This window comes from Centropristis striata, chromosome 24 (genome assembly GCF_030273125.1).
Source record: "Centropristis striata isolate RG_2023a ecotype Rhode Island chromosome 24, C.striata_1.0, whole genome shotgun sequence".
NCBI lineage: Eukaryota > Metazoa > Chordata > Actinopteri > Perciformes > Serranidae > Centropristis > Centropristis striata.
Window position 1 is genome coordinate 1,365,112 of NC_081540.1, and position 24,431 is coordinate 1,389,542.

The following is a 24,431-nucleotide window of genomic DNA, read 5'->3' on the forward strand; positions in this document are numbered from 1 at the left end:
TATCTGCTGCATCACTTAAATAGTTTTAATTTGAAGTTAAATAGACATTTTCTGGTGCATAAATATACTTTTTTTGGGTGCAGAAATAGACGTTTCTGGTGCATAAATAGACGTTTTTTGGTGCAGAAAACAGAGTACCTGCTGCATCATTTAAATAGTTTTAATTTGAAGTTAAATCAACCTGTTTTGGTGCATGAATAGACTTTTTTGGTGCAGAAAACACAGAGAATGTGCTGTATCGCTTAAATAGTTTTAATTTGAAGTTAAATAGACATTTTCTGGTGCATAAATATACTTTTTTTTGGTGCATACATAGACTTTTTTGGTGGATAAATAGACGTTTTTTGGTGCAGAAAACACAAAGTACCTGCTGCATCATTTAAATAGTTTTAATTTGAAGTTAAATCAACCTGTTTTTGGTGCATGAATAGACGTTTTTTGGTGCAAAAAAAAACAGTAACTGGTGCATCACTTAAATAGTTTTAAATTGAAGTTAAATCAACCTTTTTTTGTTGCATGAATAGACGTTTTTTGTGCATAAATAGATATTTTTTGCTGCAGAAAACACAGAGTACCAGCGGCATCACTAAAATAGTTTAGTTTAGTTAAATCAACCTTTTTTGGTGCATGAATAGACATTTTCTGGTGCAGCCTGTGATTTATCATTTAATCCCAGCATGCATTAGACATCCTCCTCATAATTACATTGTACCTGTTTGTCAGCCGTTGATTCACATTAGTGGTAGAAAGGCAAATTCTGGCTCGGAGGGAGATTTGTCTCATTTCAAAGAGCCAACAGAGAGAGCTGCAGAGAGCTGCTGAGAGATGGAGCGGTCAGCAACAATAACCCTGCTCTCCCCACTGCAGGAGACAACGCCGGACTACTGTAGACTCGGCTACACCTCTCAAGTGGTTAATTAAATGAGTCCAAGCATAGAGCTAGCACACAACGCTTGGTTTACCATAAACAATGTGATTAAAGCAGCCATGGGCCAGCCAGAACGCAGGGAAAAAATCAGATCACCATGGAGATGTGTGAGAAAAAGAGGTCTGAATACAGACAGGGATGTCATTATTACTTTTTTATTCATTATTTTCATAATGACTGTCATTATGCACAGGCTCTGATTGAATTCCATTTTGTCAGTCAGGTTTGTGGCGAGCAGAATAATTATCACTTAAGCGATATTAAGATTCACGCTAAACATTTTCATGGTCAGAGCCGGAGCCTGCGTGCTCGGCTCGTCTTTGATTCTGAGAGAAAAGAAGAAGAAGAATGTTTTTTTCTGCACTTGTGGCTGATTAGAAAGAGACAGAAGTGTTGCAGAGACTCTGTTAAACAGCTTCTCTCTGCACGGATTCACACGCTCCATATTAAACATGTTTAAATGCATATTTGTTTGGGCTTGATTGCTTGTTATATTCACACACAACATCAGCGCGAGCTTCATGCAAACTTCAGATGCAGTCATCGACTCGTACAGTGTATTAAAGTGACGATTACATCACGGGAAGTGCAATCATCAGCGGACTCGTTCATTTACAGCATGTGAAGTGTAAGAATTGATTAAATCTGTGCAGCCATTAAAATGTCTTTTCTCTTTTCTTTCAGAAGATGGAGTATAATTTGGATGTACTCTAATGGAAGCATCCTGCAGGCTGTGATGGAGCTCCAGAGGGAATCAGTCAGTAAATATCATCACATTCATCCTCACACTTCATTACAGTACAAGTTGATACACCACACTGCAGATATCCGTCAATTTTATGTGAGTTTTAAGTCATTTAAATCATTTATCGGCATGCAAGTTTGCAGAGAAATAGCTCCAAAGCATCAAATTAAAGTTTTTCCAAATATAAAATCACAGTTATAAGAACAGCATTAATGCAATATTAAGATTTATTTACATTAATTGCATTTATAGTTTATCTTATGCATGCAATTAACAGCATCTCAGTAGACAATATTAATAATTTACTATATACTATCTCCGCAAATTACTCCAAATATGTAAAAAAAAATTGCATGTAAAAGTATGAAAAAAATGAATGAACAGAGATCATTTTTAAATTTTGTTTTTCACTTGATTGCACAATAATAATAAAAACAACAGAAGTTTGGTATGAAAATAAATAAATAATCAATTTATTTCTATAGATATATAGATATAGACTGAGTAGAATTAAAAGTAGTTACTTTTAATATGTAAATAAAAATGTAAGTAGTTATATGTATATAATATATAATAATAATATAATATATTCTATGTTCATTCTCCATAATCAGCTTTATGTTAACACTTATTTTTAAACATTTGATGCACAGCTTTTAATATCTCTAGCCTGTTCAATCTATATATTTATACTATTATAAGTATTGTACAAAATGACACATTACTTCTATTTTGTAATTCTTGTGCACACAAAACTACCACTTATAATAAAAAATCCAATATTTGCATTAAAGTTATGGAGTTTTTGGGGCTTAATAGAGCATAAACACGACTAATATCACAATGTAGGATAACCATAATGCATAAGATATTCCTTTATTGATATTGATCCCGTCAGCTGTTGCAGCTGCAAAAATACATACAAACAGATTAAGATAAAACAAATAGAAAAATAACAGAACAAAGACACTACATGCACTAGTAGTGCAAGCATATTAAAGTGAAATAATATTTACAAAATGTTGCTTATGTAGAATTTGACCAGGAGCTTTATTTTTATTCATGTGAAGAAAACATCAGAAGAAGATTTATTTATCCATTGTGATTTATTTTGCATCTGATGCCGTTTAATTGTGGTTAAAGTGTCTCTGTGAGTCTCAGAGACTCAGAGACACATGAAGACACACAAAGACACACAGAGACACACAAAGAGACACTCGGAGACACACAGAAACTCATAGAGACTAAAAAGAGACACACAGAGACTAAAAAGAGACACAAAAAGACACAGAGACTCACAAAGACGCAGAGACATATGAAGACACAAAAAGACACACACAGAGACTCACAAAGACTCACAGAGACTAAAAAGAGACACATGAAGACTCACAAAGACGCAGAGACAAAAAGACTCACAGAGACTCACAAAGACTCACAAAGAGACAGAGACAAAAAGACTCAGAGACACATGAAGAAAACACAAAACACACAAAAAGACACACACATAGACTCACAAAGACTCACAGGGACACATGAAGACACACATGAAGACACAAAGACACACAAAAAGACACACACAGACTCACAAAGACTCACAGAGACTAAAAAGAGACACAAGAAGACACACACAGATACTCAGAGACACAAAGACACAAAGACACAAAGACTCAGACACATGAAGACTCATGAAGACTCACAAAGACGCAGAGACAAAAAGACTCACAAAGACTCACAAACAGACACAGAGACACAAAGACTCAGAGACACATGAAGACACACACAGAGACTCAGAGAGACTCAAAGATACTTTATATGTCTATGTGAGTCTCTATGTGAGTCTCTGTGTGTCTCTGTCTCCGTGTGTGTGTGTTTCCTGCAGCCCAGCAGTGTGTGTGTGTGTGTGTGTGTGTGTGTGTGTGTGTGTGTGTGTGTGTGTGAGGGGCTTTGCGGGGGCTCTAATCAATCACTGCCAGATTAGCTCCAGAGCCACTTCCACAGCCATTAAAGCAGCACAAATGCAGAATTGCAACTGAACAAGTTGGAGTTTTTAAGCCAACAGCACGACTTCCTGGTTATCTGTCAAAGTCACCGCGCCGACACGCATCGCTGCCTGCTGCACCACCACGGTGTGTGTGTGTCTGTGTGTGTGTGTGTGTGAGCCACAGACAGTAACAGAGTGAGTGAGTTATTGTAAGTGTGTGTTTTCATGCTCTCAGGTGTGTGTGTGTGTGTGTGTGTGTGTGTGTGTGGCTCTGGGCCCACTGGAGCTTACAGTAAATCACATTCCCTTTATTGCCAAATTTAGCAGCTTATGCTCAATAGGCTCTGCTCAGATCTACGCCGTGTCCCATCAGGGCGTTAGTCTGGGCTCATAAAAGTGGATTGGCCACACACACACACACTCACACACACACACACACACACAGACACACACACTCATCCCTTCTTCTTCTATTTTCCTCCATTATTCCCCCTCTTCTTTATCTGGGCTCTAGTGGAAACACGACTCTTCTAATCTGGTTTCCTCCCTCTGGATTTGCTGCTCCGAGACTCCCCATTGTCCCCCGTTCACTGGGGCTTTGTTTATATCAGCCTATATTTGATAGAAGACACTAAGAAATTGGATATCATCAGGCTGTATTACCAGGGGAACATGCTCTATTATAAACTCAGCTCTTTATAAAAAGAATGGGCATTTTATCCTATAAGCTTTTCTTCTTTATCCAAATTGATTTTGACGTTTTTGCGTCGTGCCAGACATGCCGGGTTAAGTGCTGATAATTATTTGGAAGAGATGAATAAAAATATGAAATGTGTCTAGGAGAGGTGGCATCAAAGCGGCGCCGTTTTGTTGCATCCTTTTCTTGAATATGGAACATTTGCAGTAGAGGGTTTTTGATTAGTGTGACACTCTTTGATTAGGCGCTGATTGTGAAAATCGGCTTTGTATTAAAGAGAAAAATCCTCCTGTATCAATTAGAGCTGTGATTTAATAAATAAGACATGAGGAATAATATTAGATCTGCTGGTTTTTGTCGTGCAGAGGCTGAAAAAGTAGCGATTACGTCCCAGAAGTGATTATTACAGGAGAGAAATATGATATAAGGAGCGACAAAGTCCGTGCAAAGAGGAAGCTTTGGCTGGTTTTGCAACAAGTTACGAAACGTAACTTTTAGCATTTTTATATCATGCAAACAGTTTCCTGATTCTCCAAAAAGCTGCAATAATTTTCTAGTCTTTTGTGACATTTATTCAATTAAAATCTGCACAAATATGCTAAATTTAGTGTTCAAATATAATAAACTTTCCTTTAGGTGAATATGCACTGAATTCTGAATTTGATGCATTTTTTTGCACAGAAGGTCGCTGCAATAATGTTTATTTTTATGCCACAGTAGTAATTATTACAGTAGAGAAAGATGATGTAAGGAGCAACAAAGTCCGTACAAAGAGGAAGGTTTGGTTTCCACGACAGAATGAAAAGTAACTTTTATCATTTTTATATTATGCAAGCAGTTATCATCGTCATAGAGACGCGTTAGACCCTAATTCTCCAAAAAGCTGCAATCATTTTCTAATCTTTTGTGACATTTATTCAATTAAAATCTGCACAAACATGCTAAATTTAGTGTTCAAATATAATACACTTTCCTTTAGGTAAATATGCACTGAATTCTGAATTTGATGCTTTCTGTTTTGCACAGAAGGTCGCTGCAAAGGATCGACAAAGTCTGCACAACGAGAACAAAATGTAACTTTATAATAAGCCTTTTTTATATCATGCAAGGATTCTTTTTATCTTTTTTTTAACTATAAGTAACCACAGAGTTTCACAAATTTATGACTAATTTAAGTTGATGTTTTTACCTAAATCTAATCATGCACATTTTAGTTTTAGCGCTTTAAAGGTAAAAAAATATGCTGATAACGACCTGCTGCACCTGCTAGAAGCTGGAGGAGGATAATAATTAATAATATCATCATTTATCTAAATCTAACCATGCACATTTTAGTTTCAGTGCTTAAAAGGTGCTAGAAGCTGGAGGAGGATGATAATATAATTTTGGAACAAATGCATGACATTTGTTTTAATTTCCAAACATCTTCCTGGTGCAGAAAGTGTCTCTGACAACTATTTCCACACATGCTTGTCGTCGTGAATCAATTAGAGCTGTGATTTAATAAATAACACATGATTTTGTGTGTGTTTTTTGTCGTGCAGAGGCTGAAAAAGTGCAGCAGTGAAGCAGCGACGAGGCCGACAGTGAAGTCCGCCGGCGCTGGAGGTGAAATCTGGCTGGTCATGTGACTGGGAGTCCCCCCCGCATGACCCTGGAGAGGAAAACAGCCCATACCAACACAGGAGGCGGGCCTGCATGTGTAGGTGTGTGTGTGCTTCTTTGTGTGTAGCTCCTTTTGTGCATTTGAGTGTGTGGGAGTGCATGCAGTGTGTGTGTGTGTGTGTGTGTGTGTGTGTGTGTGTGTTTCTCCACCCCCCTCCTATTCAATTAAGAGCTTAAGCTCATTAGTGGCAGACTTACATCATTACCTCTCCAATGGCTAATGAGTTAAAATCTATTTAGATTTATGTTGCCGTTAAATCTCTTTGTGTCGTCACAAATCACAAAATATGTGTAAGATTTTTCCGCGTGTGTGTCTTTTTATAGCAACGCTGCATATTCAACACACTTGAATTATACCTTTTGGCTCCGCTATGTAAATCAGAGTAATGCATCTGCACATGATAATGCACTACAAAGGCCTGTTTTTCCTCACTTACACACACTAATTTAAGGCTTTGTCTAATTACTAACTAATAATTAGCGCGGCAGAACAAAAAGACTTCTTTACAGAGCGATTACACGGCGTTGGAGGAGCTTTCCATCAATTTTCATTACGCCAACAAACCCCTGATTGCATTGCAAGCTTTTACAAATTTAATGAATTGACGGGAATTGTAGAAAAAAAGACAATTAATTATAGACAATGGAGAGTGAAAGGTGGAGCTGCTGCAGGAGACGAGCCGGCGCTCTGACAAACAGCCTGCCAGGAAGGAAAATATCCACTTTTTCTGCACGTTTGCTCTCTGCAGGACGCCGCGTCGGACTGGTGCATTCACTCACTTCTCCATATTCTTACATGCACGCTTTGATTATTTGATTCGAGCACATTAAGAGTGTGTTTTCAGTGGCATTAGCAACTTGTGGGTGTGATTAGGAACAATGAAGTGATAGTTATTCCATCTTTGATGTCTTGTTTAAATCTGCTCTCCCTGCTGATGCTTTGATAACCGGCTAACTGGGACATTTTCATTCTAATTAGGGCTTCAATTGCTAATTCCATATTGCTGCTATAATTATCACGGGGAGAGACGCCGACTCTGCAGGCGCGTTCATGTCAGATTTCGGGCAGACGGGGAGGGGAGGGAGGGGGGAGGTGCAGGTTTGCCCCCGTGTGCACTTTAGTGGGTTCCCAATCTGTGGCCGGGGGGCTTCTAGGGGCCTCCGGTGAGCGATGCACGGGCTGTAAAGGTCACTTCTCCTCCCTGTGTGATCCCACTGCTTCACTAAACCAGATCAGCTGTTATCATCGTCATAGAGACCAGTTAGACCACAAAAAGCTGCAGTCATTTTCTAATCTGTTGTGACATTTATTCAATTAAAATCTGCACAGACACTATATTTATAGATCACATATGACAAGCTTTTCTTTGGGTAAACATGCACTGAAGTCTGAATTTGATGCATTTTGTTTTGCACAGAAGGTCGCTGCAATAATAACGTTTATTTTAACGCCACAGTGGTAATTATTACAGGAGAGAAAGATGACGTGAAGTTGTATAAAGAGCGACAAAGTCCGCACAAAGAGGAAGGTTTGCCTGGTTTTGCTACATCCCAAAATAATATAATAAAAGGTAACTTTAATAATTTATATCATGCTGAATTTAATCCAAACCGTGACCTTTTTAATGGAACATAACTATGTAGTTTTTACCAATTTGTAACTTATTTTAGGTTGTTCAATAAAACGGTTAATATGCACTGATTTCTGAATTTGATGCATTTTGTTTTGCACAGCCTCCCAACTGGGTTGAGAAGGTCGCTGCAATTATAATGTTTATTTTTACGCACAGAACCAGATCAGCTGTTATCATCGTCATAGAGACCAGTCAGACCCTGATTCCACAAAAAGCTGCAGTCATTTTCTAATCTGTTGTGACATTTATTCAATTAAAATCTGCACAAAGATGCTATATTTATAGATCACATATGACAAGCTTTTCTTTGGGTAAACATGCACTGAAGTCTGAATTTGATGCTTTTTGTTTTGCACAGAAGGTCGCTGCAATAATACTGTTTATTTTTACGCCACATAGTAATTATTACAGGAGAGAAAGATGACGCGAAGTCGTATAAAGAGCAACAAAGTCCGCACAAAGAGGAAGGTTTGGCTGGTTTTGCTGCATCCCAAAATAATATAATAAAAGGTAACTTTAATAATTTAAATCATGCTGTATTTAATCCAAACCGTGACCTTTTTAATGGAATATAATCATCATCATCTTATTTTAGGTTGTTTAATCAAACGGTGAATATGCACTGAATTCTGAATTTGATGCTTTTTGTTTTGCACAGAAGGTCGCTGCAATAATCATGTTTATTTTTACGCCACAGTTGTAATTATTACAGGAGAGAAAGATGACGCGAAGTCGTATAAGGAGCGACAAAGTCTGCACAAACAGGAAGGTTTATCCCACGAGAGAAAGAAAATTGCAGAACAAAAAAAAATCTTCAAGAATCCCTTAAAACTCTTCAAATCCACCTACAACCACTGACATTTTTTTTATTTACTTTTTCTGTTATGTAAAGCGTCTTTAAGTGTTCAGAAAAGTGCTATATAAAACCAATGTATTATAATTATTATTAAAAAGTTACTTTAATCATTTTTATATCATGCAAGTGTCCTGATGTGCGTAACGCTAAATTTAATCCAAACTGTGACCTTTTTAATGGAAGATAACTATATAGTTTTACCATTTTTAACTAAATTTAAGTTGTTTAATCCAAACGGTGAATATGCACTGAATTCTGAATCATTTTTTTGGAACAGAAGGTCGCTGCAATAATCATGTTTATTTTAACGCCACAGTAGTAATTATTACAGGAGAGAAAGATGACGTGAAGTTGTATAAAGAGCAACAAAGTCCGTACAAAGAGGAAGATTTGGCTGTTTTTGCTACATCAGACGGAACAAAAATTGTAGAATAAAAAGTAACTAATACTTTTTACAACATGCAAGTGTCCCAACGTGCGTAACTCTGAATTTAATCCAAACCGTGACTTTTTTAACGGAACGTAACCACATGGTTTCACCAATTTATAACTAATTTTAAGATGTTTCATCCAAACAGTGAACATGCACTGAATTCTATATTTGATGCATTTTGTTTAACTTTCTGGACATTAATTTGTAGGTGGAGAAGGTCGTCGTCAGCTGATTAAACAAGCAACATTGTTTATTTTTACTCCACTGTCATAAAAATTACAGGAGAAAAAGGATGAAGTATAAGGAGTGACAAAGTCCGCACAGTGAGGAACAAAATGTAACTTTAATAAACCTTTTTTATATCATGCAAGAGTCCCGATGTGTGTAACATTTAATTTAATATCTTTTTTAACCATATAGTTTCACCAATTTATGACTAATTTTAAGTTATTTTATCCAAACCATGCTGTTTTTAACTTAATCTAACCATGCATATTTTAGTTTCAGCGCATAAAACGTAACAAAATGTGCTGATAACGACCTGCTGCACCTGCTAGAAGCTGGAAGAGGATAATTACCACATCATTTAGAAAAAGTGCATATTTGTTTAATAGTAGTGGAGCAGTTAAGGTGATTAAACAAACTGCAATGTTAATGTTTATTTTAACTCCACAGTAGTAAATATTACAGGAGAGAAAGATGTCGTATAAGGAGCGACAAAGTCCGCACAACAAGAACAAAATGTAACTTTAATAAGCCTTTTTTTATATCGTGCAAGAGTCCTGATGTGGGTAATTTATTATCTTTTTTAACCACATAGTTTCATCTTTTAAGTTAATTTATCTAAAACGAGATGTTTTTACCCAAATCTAACCATGCATATTTTAGTTTCAGCGCATAAAACGTAACAAAAATCACTGCTACCGATCTGCTGCACCTGCTAGAAGCTGGAGGATGATGATCTAATAATAAGTGCATGATATTTGTTTAAATGTTTAAATATAATAACATCTTTCTTGTGCAAAAAGTGTCTCTAGCAACTATTTCCAGCTCCACACACTAGCGTAACTTCCCACACATGCTTGTTAAAGTTTGTGCAGTATAAAGAATAAAGACCATCTCACCTTTTAATGTTAAAAAGAGTCCTGATGTGGGTAATTTATTGTCTTTTTTTAACTAAAAGTAACCACATAGTTTCATCTTTTAAGTTATTTTATAGTTTTTACCTAAATCTAACCATGCATAGTTTAGTTTCAGTGCATAAAACGTAACAAAAATCGCTGGTAACGACCTGCTGCACCTGCTAGAAGCTGGAGGATGATGATCTAATCATAAGTGCATGATATTTGTTTAAATGTTTAAATATCCAAACATCTTTCTGGTGCAAAAAGTGTCTCTAGCAACTATTTCCAGCTCCACACACTAGCGTAACTTCCCACACATGCTTGTTAAAGTTTGTGCAGTATAAAGAATAAAAGACTGTCTCACCTTTGAATGTTAAATATTCAGTGGCCCTGTGCTCCTGCAGCGCTGCTCTCCTCTCTAAACACTCCTCTCTTAATTCATCTTGCACCATTTGGACTCCCTTTCACCACTCCGCCATACAAACCACACTCCCGGAATAACCTTATGGGCTGTAATTGGAATAGAGGATTTTCTTTTTTCTTTTTTTTTTTCTTCTTTCTCCCTTCTTACCCCTTTGCACGCATGCGCAGTGGGGAGCGTACTGGTCAGTGTGAGAAGCAGCTGTTCAGGGCTGGTGAAATTCCAACATGGCAGTGGCTGTGGTCAGTGTTTCCTGCGTTAACTTGGGATGGTTTCAGCTCTTATTACGCACCGCGGCTTAACCTCGGCACCCCGATCATCAGCACAAGCCCTCCCCGGGATCGATGCGACCCTAACCCCCCACGTCACAGCTCGACCTGTCGCTAAAAAAGCAGGTAAGGACGGATAGAGAGATAGAGAGAGAGTCTGGGGATCCGCTGCGTCTGCAATTAGACAGAGTGGAGCGAGCAGACAGGCTCCGCTCCGCTCCGCTCCGTCTCATCATGCATGTGCAGTTTATTTACCAAGTTTCCACCAATGCAAACGACCCCTGAGTCCGAATCCCTGCTCTCTTTATGCACCTTTTAATCATTTAAATGTGGGGTTTTTTATGGAGCGCACCTGCGTCGCGGTTAAATCGCAAACGCACGGACACGTATATAGCACGCACTGTGGGGTTTGCGGCGCGCACTAAAAACGGGCAGAAAATAAGAGAAGTTGCATGCAGAGGGAGGCTCGTGCAGCCTCCAGCAGCCTCCAGCAGGCTGCAGCAGCCTCGGCTACAACAAGTTGCCCTATGCATGCGGCCAATGTCACCGCAGCGGGTGTTTTTTATGAAAGCTTGGACACATTTTTAGGGCGTTATCAACATATTTAACTTGCAAACAATCAGGGAGCTGCACCAGTTGATTTGTCTGCACCTCCTCCCTCCATCCCTCCCTCCTGTCATCCCGGGCTCCACTTTCTAATGAGATGCATGTAGGTTAGATGCCTCTCCTATTGAGTTGCTCGCTCCTCTACTTGAAGGGCCAAACCTTTCACACGGCTTGAAATCCGAGCAGTGCTGCAAAGGACCAGAAAGAAAAAGTGTCTGTCATGTTTTTTTTCCTTTTTGGTTTGAAGGTGAAGGGAAATTCTGCACAAAATTAATTCCAATGCTCTCATCTCCTCTTCCTCTCCTTCTTCCTCTCACTGTTCCAGCACGAGATGATCAGCAGCAGCAGCGTCTATGGTACGTTCATCATTTATTATTATTATTATTATTATTATTATTTATGTGTTAGGAGGTGTCACACTGCACACTATTTCTCTTATTTATTCCACTCACACCCTCCACATATTTTGTTTATTTCAAATTGTGTATTAGTGTCTTTATTATAGGATCAATTTGCAAAATTGTAGCAGCTTTATTTATCATCTTTATGTCCAATTACACAACCCTAAAACACTAAATTATAATAACCATAATAACATTCAAATTGCACATTTACATTTTTCAATTTTACAATTTCTTCTCAAATATATAAAACTTTTTTTTAAAATAATCAAACCAGCAGATAAGTGAGACATGAGGCAGAATTTAAAACACACACTCTCACATTCACACACACACACACACACAGTTTATATTTGATTTAAATATAAAAAATAACCGTTTGAAGGAACAATGTCTGCAAGGCCTCATCACTGCAAAGTAATAATGCATATTTATAATCAGGGTTTATTTATTAGTCAGACTTTATTGCAACAATGCTGATAATTATTAACATTGTGCATAAATAACAGCGTTAATAACAGACGTGCAGCGAGTGTGTTTGGTGCTTTGTGCGTGCAGAAGATGAGTTAAATTTCAGGTGTTTTTTAAGAAACGATAGTGACGCTGCGTTGAAGCGTTGCAGGAAAACGTGTTCTACATTCACGCAGAACAATGAAGGATTGTTGAGGAAACAGAAAACATCTTCCCACCCTGTTGCAGAGAGACTTTTCACATGAATAACTCACGTTTTTACAGAAAAAAAACCCCACAATGTGCTTTCTGTCGGGCTCCACTTCCACCATGGCGCTTTTTTCTCCGGTTTTTGTAGCAGTTATTAGTGAGAACTCAACCTTTCACCTCTGATCCCTCTCTCTCTGCTCTCACACACACACACACACACACTGGGTTATTTGTTCACGTCATGTGCTGTTTCCTCTCCCTCCTCCTGATGTGTGTGTGTGTCATGTGCACCGTTGTAAATATTGCATGTTTGTGTGTTCTGGTGTGAGTCAAACTTGAAAAATTGAATCTTATATTTGCACTTTTTGCACAAAAAATACATGCATTTCTGTGCAATTAACATGCAAAATTACCTATTTTCTGCAGCTTTTAATTTGTGCATAATCGGCTGACGTTTGATGCAAACATTATCGTTTATTGCTTTTTTATTTGTTAAAGAAGAGAAATAACTTGTGCATTTATTCAACGAGAGTGTGTGTGTGTATGAGATGAGGGAACCTGGGCGCCGGGCGGCTGGCGTGCACGTGTGTGTGTGTTGTGTGTGTGTGTGTGTGTAATGTAAATAATGTAGATACTCAGCGGTTTGTTTATTCCTCTAAGTCTATTTGTTTGCTCCCGTCTCCGTCTTCAGATCCGTGGCTGTGCTTGTGTTGTGTCTGCGCGTGTTGCAGTGACAGCAGCAATAATCCCCCTCATTATACACATAACGTATCGCCTCACATCTCCGCTACAGCTAATAGGGACAGGAGAGGAGAGGGGAGATAATAGGGGAATGGGAAGAAAAAGTGCTTTACAAACAGGCGGCCCCTTTATTTATCTAAATACTTTTCCTTCAAATGATGGGAGAGGGAGACGCAGCGCTGAGGGGCTCAGCCTCCCTCTGGGGCCGTAGAAATAAATTATCCTGACACTTTCTATCACTCTCTAATGTTTACCATTAAAAGCTGTTTTAGCGTCCCGGTGGCGGTGGCGGCGTGCGAATGGTCCGCCCCGTGGGACTGCTGCTGCTGCCAGATGTGTGGAAACATTATTTTTCCAGCAGCTAAACGGAGACGTCAGCGTGTCCGTATCAGTGGATTGTGCTGCTGGCTGACAAAGGGCCTCTTCAAACCACATCCAGCCAGGGTTGTCATCTTTTAGCAAATATGTTAAGTGTTATCTTTTGTGCTGCGGGCTCTCCGAGCGGCGCCCGGACCCCCCTGGGACCCCCGGAGCATGCAAATAGAACAAATCCCCTCTCGGAGCTGTCTGTCTCCTCCACTCTCTCCATCTCTCTCCTCCTCCTCCTCCTCGTCTTGTCTCCTTGCTCTCTCATCTATTTCACTCTTTGTCCACTTATTCTCCATCTCTCCGTCCCAGTAGACGCTAGCTGTGTGTCAGCTAACTGTAGCGGAGGCTACAGTGTGAGTCTTTGTGTGTGTGTCTGGCTGACAGCCTCCTCCTCCTCCTCCTCTTCCTCGCTCCTCTAACTTCCTCTCCTCCCGGAGACGGCGGGCAGCTGTCGGTAGCGCCGCTGCCCCAAACACGTTTTCTCCCCAGATGACTGGACGCCGACTCCTTCAAATCCTTGACACCCTGATCCACTCAATCCCTCCTCCTCTTCCTCCTCCTCCTCCTCCTCCTCTTCCTCCTCTTCTCCTCTTTTTTCTGAGGGTTTTGGGGTTTAGTTTGTGTTCTGCTGTGACTGACAGTTGTCAAACACACACACACACCGTGCAGCTTCACACACTCCCAGTGAAACTCACCCTGCCCTCCCAGTGCTGACTGGTTATTACCCAGTCACACTGTGATGGCTGCACACACACACACACACACACACACACACACACACACACATGCACACACACACACACACATTTATGATGCTTTTATACACATCAGCTGTTTGATCCATGCATCTGAACACCAAATAATCTCACGTCTTGTGTGCAGAAAATCAATAATCGTGCAACTAAACTACACTAAAACACTCTAAATCCAAATATAGTCACGTTATTATCATATATGGCAATTAAAAGCAGAAAATCTTCCTATTTAAGTAGCTGGAAGCTGCAAATTTAGCTTTTTAGGGTTATTTTTACTGATGGTTTCATCTCTAGTTAAATGTCTGAAATGTGCAGTTTGCAGAAAATCAATAATCTTGCATCCTAGTTTATCTTTAAATGCCTGTTTTCGTCTGATTGACATCCTTAAACCCAAATATATTCACTTTATTATCATATATGAAAATAAAAAGCAGAAAATCTTCATATTCCAGAAGCTGGAATCTGCAAATTTAGCTTTATAAATGAGTGAACGGAGTATTTTTACTGATTGTTTCAGCTCTAGTTTAATGACTTGAATTAGAGCCACAAATACGGATTTGTATCACTGATAAATATGCAGAAATTCAATAATCGTGCATCTTAGTTGATCTTTAAATACCTGATTTGATCCGATCACATCCTTAAACCCAAATATATTCACTTTATTATCATATATGACACTAAAAAAGCAGAAAATCTTCATATTTAAAGAGCTGGACGCTGCAAATGTAGCTTTTTAGGATTATTTTACTGATGGTTTCATTTGTATTGTCGATAAATTTGCAGAAAAACAAAAATCTTGCATCTTAATTTATCTTTAAATACCCTTTTTAGTCCCTTTAACATCCCTAAACCCAAATATATTAATTTTATTGTCATATATGACACTAAAAAGCAGAAAATCTCCCTATTTCAGGAGCTGGAATCTGCAGATTTAGCTTTTTTTAAATGACTGAACGGATCAATTGATTCTGAAATTGCTGCTTATTATTCTGACTGATGGTTTCATGTCTAGTTTAACGTCTCCTACACACGTTGGTGCCTTGAATAAAGCCACAACTGTAGGTTCATATTACTAATAAATATGCATAAAATCAATAATGGTGCATCCTCGTTCATCTCTAAACCAAAATATATTCACTTTAGTGTCATACATGACATTAAAAGGCAGAAAATCAGAGAAATGTTGCTTTATAAATGACTCAAAGAATCATTTTCTCCTGATAGTTTCAGCTCTAGTTTAATGTCACAGATATGGTTTTTAAATGCATAAAATCATCCCAGTTCATCTTGTTTTGTTTGCATTTGAACACTAAAATAATGTGTGCACCCTAATTTATCTTTAAATACCTGACAGAAACACTCTTAATGCAAATATAGTCACTTTATTATCATATATGACACTAAAAAGGAGAAAGTCTTCATATTTAAGGAGCTGGAGTCTGCAAGTTTAGCTACAAAAATGAAAGAAAGGGTTTATATTACAGATACATTTGCAGAAAATCAATAATTGTGCATCCTAATTTATCTTTAAATACCTGACAGAAACATCCTAAATCCAAATATATGCACTTTATTATCATATACAACACTAAAAAGGAGAAAGTCTTCATATTTAAGGAGCTGGAGTCTGATAGTTTCAGCTCTAGTTTATGTCACAGATATGTTTTTTAAATGCATAAAATCATCCCAGTTTATCTTGTTTTGTTTGCATTCGAACACTAAAATAATCTCAAATCTTGCACGAGAAGTTTTGGTGTCCGCAGCTGGAAACGGATCTCTTATTTCCCGACATTCAGCTAAATTCCCTTCCATGTTAATTCCAGCATTAAAAGCATTATCTGCCTCTCTTTGAACTCCCAATCCCCCCAAATGTTTGAAGTTTCTTGGGTTTATGTAACGCGTCATTTCCACGGGTTTTAATCAAATCAAAGCTGCAGGTTTCTCTCCTCTACCTGCAGCTCTGAATCCTCTGGCCCCTTCCTGCATTTAAAGCAGACCCCATCACCTCTCTTTACTCTTTAGCAGCAGTCTGCACCACCCATGGCCCCACCGGAGCCTCTGCACATATTAAAACATTCAGCGTGTGCAAAGCGTTAAATATGCTAAGGACTTATTAAAAAACGGGAGAAAAATCCCACTTCCACTTTGGAATATTGTGCACGGTTAGACCTGGGTAGACATGGCAGCTTATCCTTTACATTGTGCCTTCACAGGAGAAGGCGCCGCTTCTAATTAGGTTATTGCCGTGCAAGTCTTAAGTTAAATTGTGCATTGATATGCGGAGGAGCTCGCCACTCATTTGGCCGTCGCCGACCAGAGAGAGAGCCTTTTTTTTTTTTTTTTTGCACCACGAGGGCCAAAGAAAATGACAGCAAGGAGGAAAGAGGAGAGGAGGGGTCCATGCACAGATGGCACCAGGGACGGGGGGATACGTCCCCACGATTCATATGATCCTGATCCTCCGTCCCCCCACTTTCACAGGCAAACATCACCAGGAAAACAGGATTCATGTTCCCTTAGTTAGACTATTTACAGAGAAAGGAGAACATCTTCTTATTTAGGGAGCTGGAATCTGACAATTTAGCTTCAAAAATGAAAGAAAGGGTGATAAATTTGCAGGAAATCAATAATTGTGCATCCTAGTTTATCTTTAAATACCTGACACAAACACTCTTAATCCAAATAAATTCACTTTATTATCATATACGACATTAAAAAGCAGAAAATCTTCCTGTTTAAGGAGCTAGAATCTGACAATTCTGCTTCATAAATGACTGAAAGGAGTAAAATAGAGGATTAATGTTCAGTTAGTTAGACTATTTACATTGCAGCACACATAGAAAGTAAAAAATCTTCTTATTTAGGGAGCTGGAATCTGACAATTTAGCTTCAAAAATGAAAGAAAGGGTGATAAATTTGCAGAAAATCAATAATTGTGCTTCCTAATTTATCTTTAAATACCTGACAGAAACACTCTAAATCCAAATATATGTACTTTATTATCATATACAACCAGGCATATTCCAAGTAGGAAATCTTCATATTTAAGGAGCTGGAGTCTGCAAGTTTAGTTACAAAAATGACAGAAAGGGTTTATATTGCTGATAAATTTGCAGAAAATCAATAATTATATTCACTTTATTATCATATACGACATTAAAAAGCAGAAAATCTTCCTGTTTAAGGAGCTGGAATCTGATAATTCTGCTTCATAAATGACTGAAATGAGTAAAACAGAGGACTAATGTTCAGTTAGTTAGACTATTTACATTACAGCACACATAGAAAGTAAAAAATCTTCTTATTTAGTGAGCTGGAATCTGACAATTTAGCTTCAAAAATGAAAGAGAGGGTGATAAATTTGCAGAAAATCAATAATCGTGCATCCTAGTTTATCTTTAAATACCTGACAGAAACACTCTAAATCCAAAGATATGCACTTTATTATCATATATGACACTAAAAAGCAGAAAATCTTCATATTTAAGGAGCTGGAGTCTGACAATTCTGCTTCATAAATGAGTGAAAGGAGTAAAATCGAGGATTAATGTTCCGTGTATTATTTACATTGCAGCACACATAAAGAGTCTGGCAGCTAATGGTGCGTTCAAGGTCTACACAAATGTCAGATTTTTCAACGTTGTTCCGAGCTCCAAGTTCCGACTTTTATTATCCAGTGATAATGTGATTTCTGCACTTACACATACACATTTATGATGCTTTTATACACATCAGCTGTTTGATCCGTGCAATTCAACACCAAATAATCTCAGAAAATCAATAATTATGCATCCTAGTTTATCGTTAAATACCTGAAAAACACTCCTAAATCCAAATATATTCATTTTATTATCATATATGTCACTAAAAAATCAGAAAATCTTCATATTTAAGGAGCTGGAAGCTGCAAATTTAGCTTTTAAGGATTATTTTTACTGATGGTTTCATCTCTAGTTTGCAGAAAATCAATAATTGTGCATCCTAATTTATCTTTAAATACCTGACTAAAACACTCTAAACCTAAATATATCCACTTTATTATTATATATGTCATTAAAAAGTGTCATAAGGCGTTACAGTAGGAACGTGTTAGACCCTCCTTCAAAATAAAAGCAAACACATGTAGCTTTCAAAATACGAGCACATGGATGTGTTAACAGAATCCACGGCAGAGTTTATTTCTTATTTTAAGTGTTCAACATGCTTATTCCTAGATTTATTAATCTTAATATAAAGAAATCTTGTCAAGGTAAATTATCTGTCCATGCAGCAAGATCATTTCCCTCAGATTTACTGTTTGATCTGCTTTTTAAACACCTTTTTTGCCGTGCAGACATGGATGTGTTAGCAGAATCCACCACATAATTTGCAAGAAGACCGTCAAAATAAGAGCCTTAAATAAAACATAGAAGAACACGTATTCTCCTTTATAATAGTTCTCTAAAATATGCAATGATAAGCATGTTGAATGCTTAAAATAAGGAATTAACTCTTAAAACAAGATGTTTTATCTTGTTTTTAGACACACCTTTTCTGCATCGAGCACATGGATGTGTTAGCAGAATCCACCACATAGTTTACAAGAAGACTGTCAAAATAAGAGCCTTAAATAAAACATAGAAGAACACATATTCTCCTTTACAATAATTCATTAAAAATATGCAAAGATTCAGGTGGAATAGTGGCATTAGAATGTGTGAGAGGCACCAAATTTAGACTTTTAGGGCAAAAAAAGTTTTATGTGACCTGTGACCTGTAGTTTTATGTGACCTGTGACCTGTAGTTTTATGTGACCTGTGACCTGTAGTTTTATGTGACTTGTAGTTTTATGTGACCTGTGACTTGTAGTTTTATGTGACCTGTGACTTGTAGTTTTATATGACCTGTGACCTGTAGTTTTCTGTGAGCTGTAGTTTTATGTGACCTGTGACCTGTAGTTTTATGTGACTTGTAGTTTTATGTGACCTGTGACTTGTAGTTTTATGTGACCTGTGACTTGTAGTTCTATGTGACCTGTGACCTGTAGTTTTATGTGACCTGTAGTTTTATGTGACCTGTGACTTGTAGTTCTATGTGACCTGTGACCTGTAGTTTTATGTGACCTGTAGTTTTATGTGACCTGTGACTTGTAGTTTTATGTGACCTGTGACTTGTAGTTCTATGTGACCTGTGACCTGTAGTTTTATGTGAGCTGTAGTTTTATGTGACCTGTGACTTGTAGTTTTATATGACCTGTGACTTGTAGTTTTATGTGACCTGTGACCTGTAGTTTTATGTGACCTGTGACTTGTAGTTTTATGTGACCTGTGACCTGTAGTTTTCTGTGACCTGTAGTTTTATGTGACCTGTGACCTGTAGTTTTATATGACCTGTGACTTGTAGTTTTATATGACCTGTGACTTGTAGTTTTATATGACCTGTGACTTGTAGTTTTATATGACCTGTGACCTGTAGTTTTCTGTGAGCTGTAGTTTTATGTGACCTGTGACTTGTAGTTTTCTGTGACCTGTAGTTTTCTGTGACCTGACTCATTGAGTTATTTAAGTGCGTGAGAGGTTAAAATCTCTTCATGGGTTTATATAAAGCACGTCCATAACAACAAAAAAGAAACCAATACAAGTGCCATTTTATAGCACATGCACAAAAAAGTCAGAAATAAAAACCTGGTGTGTATAAAGGTAAAATAACTGCATTGGAGTGTATGAGAGAAAATGATCAAAGTTGAAATCATTAGCTGAGCTTTCTGACTGAATCTCTCGCCGCCGTCGCTGCTGCTGCTGCTGCTGCTGCTGATCTGATGTTGGTAACATTGGCGGGGCGAGATAGTGACCGTCTGCTGCCCCCAGTACCCCCTAGCACCCCCCCGCCCCCCCCCTCCGTCGCCCCGTCTGCAGCTCTACGTCTTGATTAGCGACACGTCTTTGCAACTAAAGTCGTGCACTTTTTGTCTGCAAAGGTGTGCATGCACGTTAATGAACAATGGCTCATTGGGTGTGTGTGTGTGTGTGTGCACAAGTGTGTGTGTGTGTGTGTGTGTGTGTGTGTGTGTGAGCTTGGCAGGCTGCCAGCCGATGGACACAAAGGATGTAGAGTGGCTGGGCGTGTGGCATCGCGGCCGGCGCTGCAGCCCTGCAGCCCGTTGGCCTCTGGGAGACTCTGACTGGAGCCAGAGCAGAAACAAACTGCTGCTGTAACCGCGGCGACGGAGACCACGGTGACGACCACGGTGACGACCACGGCGACGGAGCTTCAGATGTTTAAATGTTTCTAGCCGTGCCGTTCGCTCCATTGTAGCGCTGCAACGTGCAATTATAGTCATTATCGATCAGGGCTGGCGATTCCTTTCTACGTGGACGCTTCGACTGCTGTGATGTCATAAATATACACAAACACCAAGCAGAGCTGCAGAGAGACACAGCAGCGGGGCTTCAAATGTCTCTTTTTGTCTCCTAAACACACATATATTCACTTTATTATCATATATGACACTAAAAAGGAGCTGAAGTCTGCAGGTTTAGCTTTATAAATGACTGAAAGGGTTTAAATTACTAGTAAATTTGCAGAAAATCAGTAATTGTGCATCCTAGTTTACCGTTAAAAACCTATTTTGGTTTGATCAACATCCTTAAACTCAAATATATTCACTTTATTATCATATATGACACTAAAAAGGAGAAAATCTTCCTATTTAAGGAGCCGGAGTCTGCAAGTTTAGCTTTATAAATGACTGAAAGGGTTGAAATTTCTGATAAATCTGCAGAAAATCGATAATTGTGCATCCTAGTTTATCTTTAAATACCTGACAGAAACACTATAAACCCAAATATATTCACTTTATTATCATATATGACACTACAAAGGAGAAAATCTTCCTATTTAAGGAGCTGGAGTCTGCAAGTTTAGCTTTATAAATGACTGAAAGGGTTTAAATTACTCGTAAATTTGCAGAAAATCAATAATTGTGCATCCTAGTTTACCGTTAAAAACCTATTTTGGTTTGATCAACATCCTTAAACCCAAATATATTCACTTTAATATCATATATGACACTAAAAAACAGAAAATCTTCATATTTCAGGAGCTGGAAGCTACAAATTTATCTTCATAGGATTATTTTTACTGGTTTAATGTCTTGCATTAGAGCCACAGATGTTTATGTGTTTATATGATCAATACATTTGCAGAAAATCAATAACCTTGCATCCTAGTTTATTTTTAAATACCTTAAACACTCTAAACACTTCACACGCAGAAAATATTCCTATTTCAGGAGCTGGAATCAGAGAAACGTAGCTTTATAAACGCCTGAACGGATCAATTGTTTCTGAAATTGCTGCTTATGATTTTTACTGTTTCAGCTCTAGTTTATTGTCTTAAATCAGAGCCACAAATATGTGTTTATGTGCAGAAAATCAATAATCATGCATCCTATTTTATCTCTAAATACTTGACCAGAACACCCTAAACCCAAATATATTCACTTTATTATCATATAGGACACTAAAAAAGCATCAAATCTTCTTATTTAAGGAGCTGGAATCAGAGAAATTTAGCTTTTTAAGATATTTTTACTCGTGTGCCTTGAATTATAGCCGCAAATATGGGTTTCTATTACTGATTAATATGCAGAAAATCAATAATTGTGCATCCTAGTTTGTCTTTAAATACTCGTTTTAGTCCGATCAACATCCTTAAACCCAAATATATTCACTTTATTGTCATATATGACACTAAAAAGCAGAAACTCTTCCTATTTAAGGAGCTGGAAACTTCAAATGAAGCTTTATAAATGACAGAACGGATCATTTTTAGCTCTAGTTTAATGTCTCGTGTACCTTTAAATTAGAGCCACGGTATGGGCTTTTAAGCAGAAAGTCAATAATCGTGCATCTTAGTTTATCATTAAATACCCGTTTTAGTCCGATCAACATCCTTGAACCCAAATATATTCACTTTATAATCATATATGAGACTAAAAAGCAGAAAATCTCCCTATTCAAAGAGCTGGAATCTGCAAATGTAGCTTCAAAATGACTGAACGGATCATTTATTCACGATTATTTTTCCTGATAGTTTCTTTTCTCCAGTTTAATGTCTTAAATCAGAGCCACAGATGTGTGTTTATATGCATAAAAACATCCTAGTTTATGTTTTTTGGCCTGTAAACCTTCAGAAATCAGCTTCAGAGTCTCACAAAGCATCAAATCCTCGTCTAACAAGAGGTTTTTTTTCCGTATTTGTGCTTGAAAAAATGAGTTTAAAAAGTCTGCTCATGCACCGAGGCCGGCCGGCCGGGAGGACGGAGTGTGTACCTGTGATCCTCCGTGTGTGTGTGTGTGTGTGTGTGTGTGTGTGTGCATTAGTAAGTGTGTGTGTGTGAGCATTAGGATGTGTCTGGTACAGCTCCTGCTTATGGGTTTCTATTACTGATTAATATGCAGAAAATCAATAATCGTGCATCCTAGTTTGTCTTTAAATACCCGTTTTAGTCCGATCAACATCCTTAAACCCAAACATATTCACTTTATAATCATATATGAGACTAAAAAGCAGAAAATCTCCCTATTCAAAGAGCTGGAATCTGCAAATGTAGCTTCATAAATGAGTGAACGGAGTATTTTTACTGATTGTTTCAGCTCTAGTTTAATGACTTGAATTAGAGCCACAAATACGGATTTGTATCACTGATAAATATGCAGAAAAACAATAATCGTGCATCTTAGTTTATCTTTAAATACCTGATTTGATCCGATCAACATCCTTAAACCCAAATATATTCACTTTATTATCATATATGACACTAAATGGAGCATCTTCATATTTAAGGAGCTGGAATTTGCTTTATAAATGACTGAAAGCAGGATTCATTTAGGGTTATTTTGACTGATGGTTTCTTCACTAGTTTAATGTCTTAAATCAGAGCCACAGATGTGTGTTTACATGCATAAAATCATCCTAGTTTGAAGCTGATTTCTGAAGGTTTAGAGGCCAAAAAACAGAGTCACATAAAGCATCAAATCCTCGTCTAACGAGGTTTTTTTCCCGTATTTGTGCTTGAAAAAATTAGTTTAAAAAGTCTGCTCATGCACCGAGGCCGGCCGGCCGGGAGGACGGAGTGTGTACCTGTCATCCTCCGTGTGTGTGTGTGTGTGTGTGTGTGCATGTGTGTGTGTATGTGTGTGTGTGTGCATTAGTAGGTGAGTGTGTGTGAGCATTAGGATGTGTCTTGTACAGCTCCTGCTTATGGGTTTCTATTACTGATTAATATGCAGAAAATCGATAATCGTGCATCCTAGTTTGTCTTTAAATACCCGTTTTAGTCCTTAAACCCAAACATATTCACTTTGAAAGAGCTGGAATCTGCAAATGTAGCTTCATAAATGACTGAACGGATCATTTATTCAGGATTATTTTTCCTTCTCCAGTTTAATAACTTAAATCAGAGCCACAGATATGTGTGTTTACATGCATAAAAACACTCTAAACCTTCAGAAATCAGCTTCAGAGTCACATAAAGCATCAAATCCTCGTCTAACAAGAGGTTTTTTTTCTGTATTTGTGCTTGAAAAAATGAGTTTAAAAAGTCTGCTCATGCACCGAGGCCGGCCGGCCGGGAGGACGGAGTGTGTACCTGTGATGTGTGTGTGTGTGAGTGTGTGCATGTGTGTGTGTGAGCATTAGGATGAGTCTTGTACAGCTCCGTGTGCAGGATGGACACATGTGGTGGGCAGCTAATGATAGCATGCAGCGTATAATGAGATGTGCTCTCCGTCTGTCTCCATACCTGGCATCATGCATTAACCATAGCAGAGGAAGAGGAGGCACGCATGCTATTGACTTTTGAGTGGGTGTCTGCTTGTCCGTTGTTGGTTTTGTTTAGCACTCAGAGGTCAGCATGGCTGCAAGCGCCGCACATTTATAACAAGTCTGTTTTTTGTTGCCTTCCCTCCCAAAGCATGGGGGCTCCGTCTCTCCGTGTGGTGTATTTTTTTTTTTTTTTTTTCCAGATTCCTCTCCTCATCTGCACCTCTTGAGCTCTGCTAAATGGTTGTAAATTGATTTTGGAAGTGTTGCGATGTATACGCTTAACAAGCCAAATGGGTTCAGTGTGCGGCGGGTTAGTTTGTGTGTTGAGAAGATTAT

The 24,431-nt window shown here is 38.2% G+C and overlaps 1 protein-coding gene across 2 annotated transcripts in view; it reads left to right on the forward strand.

Moving 5' to 3' along the window:
* The window catches only part of LOC131963079 (fidgetin-like), a 123,097-nt gene that overhangs the window by 51,344 nt on the left and 47,322 nt on the right, over window positions 1-24,431 (forward strand). The window contains exons 6-8 of one of the 2 annotated variants that reach the window (XM_059328215.1): window positions 1,613-1,685; window positions 5,896-6,057; window positions 11,685-11,715. In XM_059328215.1, the coding sequence (XP_059184198.1) occupies window positions 11,691-11,715 (25 nt within the window). In that variant the 5' untranslated portion in view covers window positions 1,613-1,685; window positions 5,896-6,057; window positions 11,685-11,690. Of the gene's footprint in view, window positions 1-1,612; window positions 1,686-5,895; window positions 6,058-10,562; window positions 10,880-11,684; window positions 11,716-24,431 lie in introns of those variants that run through there. The other variant, XM_059328216.1, reaches the window with a different exon arrangement.